The 14,940-nt window shown below is 40.4% G+C and overlaps 1 protein-coding gene across 1 annotated transcript in view; it reads right to left on the bottom strand.

Annotated features, from left to right (window-relative positions):
* Positions 1-3,087: 3,087 nt before the first annotated feature.
* LOC141442608 (cilia- and flagella-associated protein 91-like) overlaps positions 3,088-14,940 on the bottom strand; it is a gene marked incomplete in the record, with an annotated part of 185,848 nt that continues 173,995 nt past the window's right edge. Inside the window, 5 exon segments of the mRNA XM_074107626.1 lie at positions 3,088-3,477; positions 3,879-3,992; positions 5,305-5,421; positions 5,920-6,042; positions 7,905-8,021. Of these exon segments, the coding sequence (XP_073963727.1) occupies positions 3,407-3,477; positions 3,879-3,992; positions 5,305-5,421; positions 5,920-6,042; positions 7,905-8,021 (542 nt within the window).

Below are 14,940 nucleotides of genomic sequence, written 5' to 3'. Positions count from 1 at the left end.
TATTTAAAACAACTAAAAATCTAATTTTGCAGTTTGACAATTAATCTGGTTTGCAGCGCTGAAATAAAGTATTTTTTAAATTGAGAAGCCCCTTGGAAGTCGCAACGCTTTTATCGATAGTTTTTATCGCGATTTAATTTTGTTATTGCAGGTTATTAATATTAACTACTTAAATTTAGTTTACGCAACAACCAGCCCTCAATTAATTAATCAGAATCTTTATGCCAGTTTAGATCTGCAAGAAAAGTCGTGCAAATTGCATTACATTGCGGCGCTAGATTTACCATTACAAACGCGTTGGCTTTACGGCCTCACAGTGCAATGTAGGTATAGATAGTGCCACGGGAGTTGAAGTGAATGATTACACACACATGAAGAACTGATTGCATAAAAGGAGAATGAATTAAATGTCAAAATCTCGCTGTCATTACATGACATGTTCATAAGTGCGTGACCTCAACTCTGGTGGCACTACCTATAACTTGCACGATTTTTCTTGCAGGTTACCGGGCTTTATAGTATATTATTATTTTGTGCAAGTCCAAATTTGCACAAATAATCGCTACGTCTGTGACCAGCCTAACGAAACTATCACGGTATTTCTCGCACTGTGTATTAAAGTACATGTTATAATGCATTTATGGATTTCCATCGGGAAAAATCGGATTTCAATCGGAATAAGACGGCACCCTAAGTGTTAATCAATTATTGTATTATTGTATTGAGTAATGTCAAATGTCAAAATTAAAAATGCACGGCTGTAAAATTAGTACCTTAGTACTGAAACTAATCGAGAGTGCACGTCAATGTTTTTCCATTATATTTTGTGGGTTTAGTTCGTATTTATAATAATAATAATAATCTTTATTTCAAGTAACTGTGACTCATTTTGTTAGTAGACAGGCTTATTTCTAGAGTTAGTAATAGAATATTAAAATGAAAAATACAATTAAAATAACATTTACACGAAAGTGTGGAGTTGCATCCACTTTCTCAACAGCGGCGAGTCCCACCGCTCAGTCAGTGCGCTTAGGATTCTATTTGGGCTGACGCGGTTACGGGCATGGAGCGATGCGCATCTCTTACGAATGATGGCTGCAAAACCATCAACCTGAATAGATACGAACTTTTTCCGACAAAATAGGATGGCAAACCATTATGCACTAACATAATATGTATGTAATATACAATATTCTTAAAAGTACAAAACTGTTACTTTTAACACTGACTGTACAAGGTTCTATGTTTCATTTGCGTTTGAAATTCAGTTTTAAAAGTCAAACACAATTTTCTAGGGTTAAGCTAAAAACGCAAACTTTTCAAGCCAGCGGCATATAAGTAGATAAGTAAATGCGCATTTGCCTAATGTAAAGTTTTATAGAAATGTACGGATTATTTTATACATATCTGCCCGATGGTCTAAGCAATAAAATATAGTTATAAATACACCAGTGTTTTATTAAAATTTCCAACATTATGACAAATAACACAAAAATACATTGCAAATCAACAAAATTGTTAAAAACCGGTCAAGTGTGAGTCGGGTCTTGGGGAACTACCCTGGCCTTAGTATAGACTGACCTTGTATAGCCTGGGTCACATACCTACCTTGTATGTATAGTCACGTACTTTGTATAGCCTGGGTCACATACCTTGTTGTATGTATAGTCACATACCTTGTATAGCCGATGTCACAACAGAGAAATCTCTCAACAATATTTAGGGGCTGTTTCACCATCCATTGATTAGTGTTAACTGGCGGTTAGGTGTGATACGTTCTCAGTCTATTCGAACAAAACAAATAGAGACGGCAAAACATTTAACCGTCAGTTAACGCTAATCAATGGATGGTGAAACAGCCCCTTAAACTTTGTAATTTCTCTGTTAGCGGCTGTAAATTAAAAACAGTTTTTTCCCTATTATTTAGAGATGTACGGAACCCTCAATGCGCGAGTATGATTAGCACTTGTCCGGTTTTTATGAATAGAATACTTACCTACTTGTGTGTAATTTTTAAGCTATTCTAACGTATTATAAAATAAGTGAAGAATATGATACATACAGATATAAAATAGTAAGTTATGAATCTAAAATCATAGTTTAGGATTAAGCGCGTTCCAGACTGATGTAACCCAGCGTCCTAACAGGGGTGACCATCCACGGGTTGTGTTTCGGCTATATGGATCTCATCCACGCCCGTTCTCCAAGGACGTTGAAGGTCATGTTAAACTGGTAATTTGGATTACTTCTGCAGTCTACATGGATGGTAACAAGCAAGGTCACCCCTGGTGTAACGCTGGATTGTGTTTTTACCCGACTTCGGCAAAGCCAAAGGAAGGGTGATGATTTTAGAAATCTACAGCGGCGTCTTTAGCCAATGTAGCGCCCGTGTGCAATTATTACTTTAGCGCCATCTAGGAAGCGCGCGGTCAAAATGGAATAGGTACAAAGTGCCGCGGCCGGCGCCTCTAACACCGCTGCGCCCGTGTGCAACGCACACCCTGCACTATAGGTAAAGACGCCTCTGGAAATCTATGTATGTTTTTATTGATTATACATAAATAGATTTGTTTGTCTGTAAGGTATTTATTGTATAGGCCATGTTGCCCGAAATAAATGGTTTATATTGTAATAACCGGAGTCCGGAATTTTCACGGCATTATTGATCTGTCTGTCATAGTGACTTCTTACTTATCGACTCTACCTAAACGAAATCGATAATGATATTATCGTAAAATAATAATCGTAATTTCTTTTATAAGGACACTAATCTATCTAATCTAATTCTTAAAAGCATTTCTTGTATTATATTTATCTATCTTCTATATATCTATACATATTTCGGTCATCTCGGAAACAGCTCCAAAGATTTCGATGAAATTTCTACCTAGGGGTTTTCGGGGATGAAAATTCGATCTAGATTGGTCTTACCTATCTCTGGGAAAACGCTGGTTACCGAGTTTCAACCCGAGCAAAACTCGGTACTGGAATACTAATTAGAACTACAACAGAATTTGAATATAAAAATGAATTATTAAATTAGAAATTGTTTACTGTTTCATTGTTCATTATCATAATCCATATTTGGAAGAGATCACTCTTTCACGATAAAACCGTCTTTTGTTGTCCTCTTTAACATGTTGTGTTTCGATATTGAATATCGGAAGTCGATAAGTGAGAAATCACTATGACAGATCAAAAATGCCGAAAACATTTCAGGCCCTGATTATAACCGTCTGGAACGCGCTTTATGAATGTTTTTATTCCAACCTATGGCCGTATTGCCTAATACCCCGGTCACGATCACATTCACTGTCTCTTTCTACCCTCATCCTACACCGTGTGACAGAAAGAAATGCAAACGATCATGACTCCAACTGCACTAGACTAAGGCCTCTGGAGAAGCTCAGGGTTCGTTCAGGTCCGGAGTAGGAGACGGCCCGCGCCCCTCAAAGCTCGCTGACGCCTCTTCACCAACTGGAACCAGAACAAGGCCAAGCGTAACGTAAAGGTGGTACCAGCGGGGCTACTACAAAATTCGAAAATCGAAGTTCGTGTCGTACCGTCCCTCTCACACTCGTATTAAACAATATTATAGCGTCCTCCTAAGCAAGCTAATAGTATAATTACATTGCAAACATTTTTCTAACAGTGTATCACGACATACGGGACTTACGGGACACACAGAACAACATTACACTAAATAATTAGGTACCTAGTTGATTGATCCATATTATCGATAAGTAAGCCATCAAGTTCAGAAACATAACAATAGATGGCGTTGTTGAATGACCTAAATATGGATAAGCAAGCCATCTAGTTCAGAAAGCCAACAATAGATGGCGCTGTATCGAACAAGGAGTGTGTTCGCTCGTTACCTTCAGAGGGCGTGGCCGGCGTGGGGTTCGCGTCGCACTTGCATCGCCGCAACTCTTCTAACTCTCTCACTTCCGAAGGCAGCAGTTTCGCCTTCTCTTTCGGTGTCATCTCAGCTGGAATAAATACATATAAATAAATATCACGACACTTGACACCAGTTGACCTAGTCCCAAAGTAAGCAAAGCTTGTGTTATGGGTACTAGACAACGGATAAACATACTTAAATAGATAGTTATATACTTAAATAATATTAAACATCCAATTGAAATACAACTGAAATATAGTTGCACAGAAAAACCAGAAAAATAAGACCAGCACTGGGAATCGAACCCAGGTCCTCGGCATTCCGTGCCACGTGCAATACCGCTACACCACTGCTGGACAACGGTACAGACACGAATTTCCCCTATGCACCACATAAATCAGCTTGTTTGTTTCTTATTTAGCCACTTAAGCAGTGACGCTAGCGACATCTATACCGTAGCCCTCATCGAGAAACTTTCGGCACTCCATTGGAACTATTTGGAACTAACCGCTCACCCGGACATGAGATATCGTTATTAAGCAATCAAATTAAGATTGATTGAGATTGATGAGGGCTACTAGGGTGAGATATGTGGTGCATAGGGGAAATTCGTGTCTGTACCGTTGTCCAGCAGTGGTGTAGCGGTATAGCACGTGGCACGGAATGCCGAGGACCTGGGTTCGATTCCCAGTGCTGGTCTTATTTTCTGGTTTTTCTGTGCATCTATATTTCAGTTTGTATTTTCAATTTAGGTTTTACGGGATGACCGTAAAAGTAAAAATTTGGAATTGAAATAAAAAATACAAAAAGATTCCAAAAAACCAATCTTAAATAGTGGCAACTAAAATAGACTGAGCATGAAATGAGGGCTAAAATACAAGCGAAATCTCGGTAGATGGCGTTAAGTATCGTGTGTTTTTTTAATGCTACGTTTAGTGCTTCGTTCGTGCTGCGTTCGTGTCGTCATAGTGTGTTGTATGTTTTAGTTTTTAAATGGGTCCCACTGAAAAACAGCGTTGCGGCTTGCCGTAACACTGCTGAGTGGGGTCCACTTTATACTATTCGATGTTATTTTTATGTGTATCGAATATGTGTAAATAAATGTTTCTCTCTCTCTCTCTCTCTCTCAACTAAATGATCCAATTGCAAGCAAGGCCGTAACGTCAAAAAACCTCACGATACTAACGCCATCTAGCGATATTTCGCCTGTATTTTAGCCCTCATTGATAAATGATAAAACACTTAAATGAACTGATTAAATTTAATCTATTTTGGTGTTCTGCGTTATGCTGAAAATGAGATACTGCCAATTGCCAGGGTAGAACTGTATGATACAGATCTGCATCAAGAGATTTACGCGTGCGAAGCCGAGGATAAACGCTAGTGGGTAATATACTGACTCAGCAGCAGCCGGACGTGTCCAGGCGTGACATCTGGTTCGCAGTAGCAACTCGGGTCCAGCCGCTGTATCTCCGCTATGGCGCGGTCGCGGATAGCAGTTGGCAACTCTTTGGGACCTAAGAAAAAACAGTTCAGATTATTAAAAAAGAGATTGTTCATGAACTCTAAATGAATTTTTTTTCAGTAAATATTTCAATCCATAATATTTAAAATACGTTCCCTTCATGTGGCCTTAGCCGTGAGACGTCAGCAAAGCTGGGCCATATTTTTAGGTGGACAATTTTTTTCGTCGTAGCGTAGAAAATCCATTAACGAGATGGACGGATGACCTGGTTAAAGCCGCGGGTTCACGGTGGATAAAGACCGCTGCCAACCGAAGCAACTGGAGGTCTATGGGAGACCTATGTCCAACAGTGGACGTCCTATGCCTATGGCTGATATGATGGATGAATAAGTCTGAAGCGGCTCCGCGCTACTGCTTTTAATCTGTCATCTCCCAGGATAACAGGATCAAAGGAATTTGGGCACAAATTTGTGCCTCTGGGAGAGGACAGGTTAAAGGATAACTACTAAAATTAAGAACTTGGTGAGCTGGCAAGCCTTAAGGTACTAACAGGGGCGAGAGGGGTAGGGCTCCGAGCGCTCCAGAGCGTCGGGCCGGATCCTTCGCATGTAGTGGCGGTAGTCTCCTCGGACCTTGGCAGGGGGTTCGATCATGCCCGTGGCGCGGTCCACCACTGCAGGGGAATGGGATTAGTGCTTTCCTGTTACCTGACACGAGCTGTGTTTCATTCATAGACATCGGTTACACGTTAACTCTGGCGTCAGTTCAGTCTATCACAAATGAAATGGTTTATTTTGCTTTACACATGGTAAAATCGGTCTTAAAAAATAGTGATTAAATGAGCTGTGACATGTCTAACCAGCAGATACATTGTCGTGCAAACAAATCTTATTTTCTAGAATAGATTTTTTTTTTACCTAAAGTAACAATAATGTTATTCACCAAGATTAAATACTGATTATTAAAAAATATGTATTTCTGCATAACAATGTGATAATTTTCATGTTATTATTTATTTTAAGAATACTTTGATCGAATAAAATGCTTTATCATTCAGCCATATTGATTAAATTTTAGACCTATATTAACTACGAGGTAACTGTTATGTCTTTAGGTAGCTTATTAAATATACGTATTGCCATGCGTTTTAGTTTGAGGGTAGATAATTTTTTTGGTTATCTGGTATCAAACTGGTATACCTGGTCTTTCCTTTTGAAGTAGTTCTGATACGATTTGACAGTTACATATATCAAAAATATATAAACAATGGGACTGTTAATAGATTTAACTGTTTGAAAAATGAAAACAGAATTATCGTGTAGTAATCCTCTTGGTCTGACAGACTGATACTATAGACAAGACTGATGAAAACTAAATTTATCCAATGATATAGTTTTGAATGACAGAAAACCGAAATGATAGAGTATAGCAACGCCAGAATGCAAGTGTAACCTATGCTGTAATACAGGAGGCCTCTAGACCATGGGGCTTCAAATTTAGTACCCAGTGTAAGTTTTCGGTTACAAACCAGTTTATCGAACTTACACTTACACCCGTAAAACTCTATTCGAACTAGAGACAGTCACACCGTTACTTACCGATTCTATTCTACTCGCATAACTAAGCTACTTTGTTTTGTAACAATTTCAAATAACTTGAATTTAGATAATTTATTGATCTTCAAAGTTTAATCGTTAAATCAGTATATCAGACATAGCGGTGCTATCGCTGTCTTTTGGTACGGGGGCGCTTAAATAATTTTTGACATTTATTTGACATCTCATAGATAAACATTTATCAATGTGTCACCTTTGTATTGTATCGCATACATTTTTTTTATTCGACTGGATTGCAAACGAGCATGTGGGTCTCCTGATGGTAAGAGATCACCACCGCCCATAGACACCTGCAACACCAGGGGGATTGCAGATGCGTTGCCAACTTAGAGGCTTAAGATGGGATACCTCAAGTGCCAGTAATTTCACCGGCTGTCTTACTCTCCACGCCGAAACACAACAATGCAAACAGACACATGTTTCTTGCGGCGCATTCTTCTTGGCAATGATGGTCTTTCCGAAAGCGCAATGACGTGTAAGTGCATTGCGGCCTATTTACTGAATAAATGATTTGAATTTGAATTTGAAATTAGCGAGCAAGATTGAATATTACATTTAGTCTGTATGAAAAAAAAAATGAACAGTGATCATATTTTTAAAAAGTTGTAAAACAAGAGTAGCTCAGTTATGCGAATACATATAATCGAACCTTGGGTTTAAAGCCCCATGGTCAAAGACTTCCAGGTAGGGTGAGGATATTGCAACTGTGTGGCAATTTAAAGGGATATTCGAGCGCTTATTCCGTATGATTTTCGTGGGCACATTTTTGTTGACATGGTAGTTTCGTTACAGTTTTCAGGTTATCCAGTAGAAGTATAGGAGGTCTAAAAAATAATCAAAAAGATCGTCAAATTCTACAGCCCGAAAAAAATTAAAATAAGTGCTTGAGCTACTTCTTCTAAGAATAAAGATGACTTACATTCTTCATAGAACTCGTGCGCATCCAGCTTGACCTCCAGAATCTCGCGCACGCGCCGCTCCCACTCGTTTTTGATGAAGTGCGCGTTGTCGATGCTGGCTCGGGACTTGAGGACCACTGGACAAAAAAAAATTAAAGTTAAGGTGGTTCGTCTTCCACACAAACATGTGTACAGTTGGATTGCTTACACACACGCGATTTCAACGAGATTTTTTTGAGGATAGTTAGTTATGGGCATATTGTGTGCGCAAATAATGAAATCAAGCATTAGTATTTTACGAAAATTACAAAACCACGAAAAATACGACGTTTTGATTACAACGCCATCTAACGGGACTTTTACAATGAGCTAACGTGAAGAACTGACTTAAAACGATAGTACCTACTACCATCTCGTTTAAGAGACTGGATTAAAACAATACTTACTTATACCAATAAACTGAACCGACTACAAGAACCATGAAAATAATTTTCTACCAGTCTGAAGTCGGTCGGTGCCTCAGCACGAGCCAGAAAACTTGTAGTTTGGGTGACAATACAAGTACAGTCAACAAAAAGTAGTCAGCAAAAAAAAGCTTTTATTAAAAATGTTTTTTTTTTACCAAAATCTTATTTATTTTTGCATTAGAAAGAAGTTAAGCTATTTTGGCATGTAATTATTGAAAAAATACTTGAAAAACATATACGTCCGGTAATTCACATTATGTTGGTTTCCATAACTAATGAATAGTTTCTATTTTTTTAATAGCGTTTTACAATAAAAAGACTCGTCAACATTGTTGATCACATAACTTGATTATAATTTACTTGTCTCAACGTACATATGCGTTTTTGGAACTTCGCCCAGTGCCGCTGTCATAATTATTGATAAATTTTGAACGCACATGTGCGTCGGTGGCACCTGTGGAAATCAGGTGGCAGTGAATGCGTTAAACATTTTATTTCAAAGTGAAAGTCAAAGTATCTTTGTTCAATTTAGGCTATAATATAACAAGCACTTAACCTCGTGAGCCCTCGCGTAGGTAGAGGTATTAACATCACGCCTGTATTCCCAAATGGGGTAGGCAGAGCACAACGAAACGTTACCGCTTCGGAGCCACTTTTAGCAATTTTTAGGTTTTAAGTTTGACAAAAACGGAATAAGTACAATAGTGACAGGTTGCTAGCCTGTCGTCTACCGTATAGTATACCTCGCGTATTATAAACTAATAAATAAAACTAAAAAAACGGCCGAAGGTTCATTATAATAAAGTACAAATGGTTCATTGAAAAAAAAAAACACGACATTGACAAACAAGACACGCACGATGTACACTAGTTCTATTATTTATCCTGTGACGATTCCCGTTTACTTAGATACCTATAAATGTGTACGGAACCCTCGGTGCGCGAGTCCGACTCGCACTTGCCCGGTTTTTTATTAGATTTATTAATATTCGGTCTACACGAAAAACAGCTTAGGGTCGGTAATGAAATATCGGTAATTATCTGGTCGGTTAGGTACATATATGAGGTCAGGATTGATCATGGCGGTACAATTGAATACGTCTGATATTTAGTGACAGAGTTTCAATGTGCGTGAAATGTGAAAAACAGCGGGGCTACTACGAAACTCGCAAATCGAAGTTCGTATCGATCGCACCTTTCACTTGCGTATTAAATGACATAAACGTCAGCGGGACGGCAACATACGAAGTTCGAGTTATGCACTTCGTGGTATAGGGCCAGGGTCGGTTTTTCCACGTCGGTACTTAGTACTGTCCGGTGCGGGAAAGACAAAGACTGTCACTTATTCAATCGCAGACCATCGGCTCACCGCTGCGCAAGCTTTTGTGAGGTAAGACGAAAAAAAAAAACATTTGCCATTTTTATAAAATAAAGTAAAAGTAGGTTATTTGAATATTGTGTGCATAAATTAACTTAAGGTGCGTGTTATGAAATTAGTACCTATCTAAACCTAATGTGCTTCTAAATTTCAAAAACTTGTGGTTTTCCTAACCTATAATTCTCGTATTTTATGTTGTGAGGTGGTATTCGAGTTAGGGGTATAACATCTATTCACCTACCCCATTTGCCGTGCTATGTTAATGTAGGTACTTTAAGTTGCTGATTCAGTTTTAATTTTAATAAAGTTGTAGAGTACCTACTTTTAATTAAGAATGCCATTGAACCTACCAGCCTATTTTTTTTTCTAATATCTTACGAGGCTTTAGTTTAGTATAGGTAACACCAAATGCGAAATTAATTATTGATTTTGCACAATACAAGGTACCCACAATAGACATGCTCTTTACTCAACACCACAAATCAGTACCTACAATAAATCAACCTAAGAATACAAAATACCTACAGGGTAGACAATAGGCCACCTTATCGCTTAGAAGCGATCTTTTCCTTCCAGACAACCATTAAGGTAGGTAGATATAGAAACCTTAATACAAATATAAATACGTGAAAGTGGCGGAAACAAATGGGTAGGTACGTACACTTTATTAATTGGAAATTATTTAATTTTAATTACTTGTCTCAAACAATTAATGTATCTAAATATCCATATACCTACTTCGTTTTTTTAGCATTAGAAAGAAGGTAAAACGAGCGTCTTTTTATTGATAAACACTTTTGAAAAATAAGTCACAGCAAATATACCTAAAACAATTAGCAAGGACATATTATCATTTACACTCTTTTATTAACTTTATTCAGTATCATATGTAGGTATTAGTACCTAACTGTTTTATTAAAAACTTTTTTCAATAATAACCTAACCATAAAATTAAATTTTTAATAAAAGCTTTTTTGGCTGACTCTACTTTTTGTTTACTCTTGACTGTACTTGCATTGTCACCCAAACTGTATTTGCATACCAAATTTCAAGTCTTAATAACCGTTGAAGAGTTCCGTCCTGCGGAGACGATCCTGGTCGGACTACCTACCAGGATGTCACTACTAGATTATTGTATTGTCACGCGATTTACATAAGTATTCCTGTACCTACGAAAATACTTCAGTAAAATTAATTCTCTATGTCTGTGCCAGAGACCTTGACATGAGTCATCGCAACCAATGACAGCTCGGCGCACAGAATAAGTAACAGGAAGTAGCATGAGCATTTCATTTATCTTTCCCGGCGAACCGACCGCCCCTCAAACTGTTTCCTCCAATAGCAGCGACGCCGTGTAGCGGCCATTTTAAAACGTCAAATTACGTCATTGAAACTTCTCTAGAATAGACACGGTATTGGTAGTAGTACCCTTAGCTTGAATACTATTGGTTGTTTTAATCTGTCATCTCCCAGGATAACAGGATCAAAGGAATTTGGGCACAAATTTGTGCCTCTGGGAGAGGACAGGTAAGCAACTAAGCTGTTAATGTCGGGAATTAATTGATTAATTTTTAATAGACCTGTTAATCAATTAACGAATTGATTCGATAGAATAATCGCCACAGTGTCATCTTGAATTGTCAGAAGGTATTTATTTGAATTCATATCAAATTGCAACTATGGGTAGGTATCAATTGAAACATAATAATATTAATAAATAAATAATATCATGGGACAATTTGACACCAATAATTAACCTAGTCCCAAACTAAGCAAAACTTGTACTGTGAGTGCTAGGCAACGGATAAAACATACTTATATATAAATACATATTAAAAGTGCAAGACCCGAGAACAAACATTCGTATAATTCATACAAATATCTGCTCCGGCCGTGCATCGAACCTGGGACCTCAGCTTCGCAGCCAGGTTCTCTCACCTGGCTATCCGATCGTCCGATATTACCAGTTAAGGATATAACCTAATAATTTCATTGCAAACGTTGCACTTAGCTACCATTTTCTCAGAATTATCAACGTGTTCGATATCATGCAAGTCCTTGCCATACGAATGCTTAGGCCTCGTATTTGCCGGAAAGCCTTACCGCATTCACTGCCACCTGACTTCCACAGGTGCAACCGACGCACATGTGCGTTCAAAATGTATGAATAATTACGAGAGCGGCACTGGGCGAAGTTCCGAAAACGCGTATTGCGTCAGTGGCAGTAAATGCGTTAATCAAAATTTATCACGCTCATTTTCATTCACTCTTGTCGTACGGCATCATCTTGTGGGAAAATTCGACAATCATAATTTAGAAGCGAGCTCTGCGCCTGCGCACGATGGCAGGCAGGATTAAGGCCTAGGGACTCTTGCAGTGATCAATTGAAATATTGACGCATTATTTGCAGTAGGTTCGTTTATGATTATTATCATGTTTACACGCGAGAATATTAATTCGTTTAAACGCGTCAATATATATTGCATACATGTAACATAAGCTCTTAAAGTTAACAACCAGGCAGAATGACCCGCCTGACCGGGCGATTGCTAGTAGGGCTGCCACCTCTTCGGGTTTGACCCGGAGTGTACGGGCTTGCGTGGTGCATGTCCGGACTACGGGTTTAACATCGATATCTCCGGGTCAGACCGGGTGACGGTGACAGCAAGAAAGACAGCCGACCATCACGGCGGTTTAGTTATTTAAAGTCACCACAACCTTCACTGAACTGCCAAAAATAATTGGTCATTTTTTTCAATCCCTCTAAGCAAATGCTTTTGTAGGATGCGTCTTTTCTTTAATGGGAAATTTGTGGATAGACGAGCGAAACTGCTTGTCAGTTGACATGGTAAAGGCAGGGTTAATTGTAAAGATTAATTACAATATGAATTGCCAAGAATTTTTGAAGTTTTAGAAGAAGCCTGAGCAAGAAGAGATGCTTCAATATCTTCAGAATAAAAAATGTAGCTGGCCCAAGTCAACCTAGCACTATCTAGGTCATTTATATTTTTATAAATACAATCAATTAATTATTTTATATTATTGTATAAATTATTTAGCAAATTATTAGCTCCCAAACAATTTATCCCATATTTTTATTTAGGCGAAATGTTATTTCCCAACTCAACATTTCTCACTGATATCATTTCCCAACAAATCATTTGATAAATTATTATAATGCAAATTATCACCTGGGATTTTTTTAAGATGTCATTTATGTTTTGGTCAAAATGTATTGGCATACCTTACTTAGCAACATTTAATGGCATACAACCTACTTTTCTAGTGGCAGTTATCCTGGCTGTTATAAAAAAAATTCCGGCCAAGAGCGTGTCGGACACGCCCGAAATAGGGTTCCGTAGCCAACTGGACGAGACTGGGAAGGCATTTGAGCGTATATTGGTCTGCCGCATCGCCCAGCACCTCCGAGACACCGGACCAAACCTGAGTAACCGGCAGTTCGGGTTTCGTGAGGGGCGATCTACAACGGATGCATTGAGCTGTCTAAGGGAGTTTAGTAATTACGCGACGAGTAGAGGTGAGGGCGTCGTTGCAGTGTCACTAGACATTGCCAATGCTTTTGGCACCCTCCCTTATACGGTCATTACGGAGGCGCTGAAATACCATAGAATCCCTTCCTATCTGATTCGAATTGTGGAGCACTACCTAACCGATAGGGTAGTATTATATGAAGGTCGGGACGGACAACGCACACGACCGATGGCGTGCGGTGTTCCACAGGGGTCCGTCCTTGGACCTATGCTGTGGAACATAGGCTATGACTGGGCTATTAGAGGGTCCCAGATTCCCCGCATGACCACTATTTGTTACGCAGACGACACAATGGTGGCTGTGCGGGGAAAAGAACTCGAGGATACTCTAAGGAGGGCTGCGATTGCGACCGAGCTCACAGTCGGCCGCATCGGGCTTCTCGGGCTGAAGGTGTCCCTCTCCAAAACGGACGCTATTATCTTTGGAGGGCGGAGGTGGCAAGTGCCCGCCGGCACGACAATTGTTGTTGCGGGCGAGGCGGTCCAGATCAAGGATCACATCAAGTATCTGGGCCTTGTTCTGGACCGCAAGTGGGATTTTAGGGAGCATTTTACACGACTTGCTCCCAGAATATTGGGTGCCGCCTCAGCTCTAAGTCGGCTGCTTCCCAATATAGGTGGGCCCCGCGCTCCTTGCAGACGCCTATACGCAGGCGTATTGAGGAGCATGGCACTTTATGGGGCGCCGATCTGGGCTGACCGGCTCTCGGAAAAGAATCGGGCCCTACTCCGCCGGCCGCAGAGAGTGGCAGCCCAAAGAATAGTTAGGCCTATCGAACTGTGTCCCATGCAGCAGCATGCGCTCTCGCCTGCACTCCCCCATGGGAGATGGATGCCCAAGTGTTAGCGGAGAGGTACGTAGTACAGTCAGAGGCCAGGACGAGGGGGGAGCGTCTTGATCCCGAGGAGGCAGAGCGAGCGCGTCGGCTGGCTACAGATAGGATGAGGGATCGGTGGAGGAGCAAGCTGGAGGACTCCTCCTATGGAACCCGCACCATAGGGCACTCCTCCCGTTGCTTGACCATTGGTTAGAGAGGAACCACGGAGCCTTGACATACGGCTCACGCAGATAATGACTGGGCATGGTAGTTTTCGGCCATATTTGCACAAGATAGGGCGAGAACCTAACCCAGTTGCCATGAGTGCGGCGATCGGACGATACGGCCCAACACACCTTGGAGGTGTGCAGTCGATGGCTGTGGAGCGCCAAACACTCATAAGCGTCGTGAGGGTAGCCAATCTTCCTCGCTGCCTTAGCATCGTCAAAGCCATGCTTCACAGCGAGAGATCATGGAATGCAGTGGCCTCCTTCTGTAACACTATATGTTACAAAAGGAGGCCGCGGAGCGTGATCGCGAAGAAGCTGCAGACGCGCATCCGCTCCGGCGTAAACGTAGGGGGAGACGGCAAGCGCAGTTATTGCTGCAAACCGCCTGATCCTCCAGTAGGGCTACCGTGTGGTGTGAACTCACAGTATCCCGTCCTACACAGCGGGCAGGAGGAGGGTCAATGCGTTTATGACCCTTCTCTGGCGCGGTCCCAGCGCATAGGAACTGGGGCCACCGGGGAGCGTCATGGTTGAATGTCCGCGATCCCATGCGCTCCAATAACGGCAGAGTGGAGAAACGCCGATGTGTTTTTAGTGGGTATGCTAAGACCA

This window comes from Choristoneura fumiferana, chromosome 26 (assembly GCF_025370935.1).
Source record: "Choristoneura fumiferana chromosome 26, NRCan_CFum_1, whole genome shotgun sequence".
NCBI lineage: Eukaryota > Metazoa > Arthropoda > Insecta > Lepidoptera > Tortricidae > Choristoneura > Choristoneura fumiferana.
Note: the sequence above shows the minus strand (reverse complement) of the source record. Positions and strands in the feature narration are given on the sequence as shown.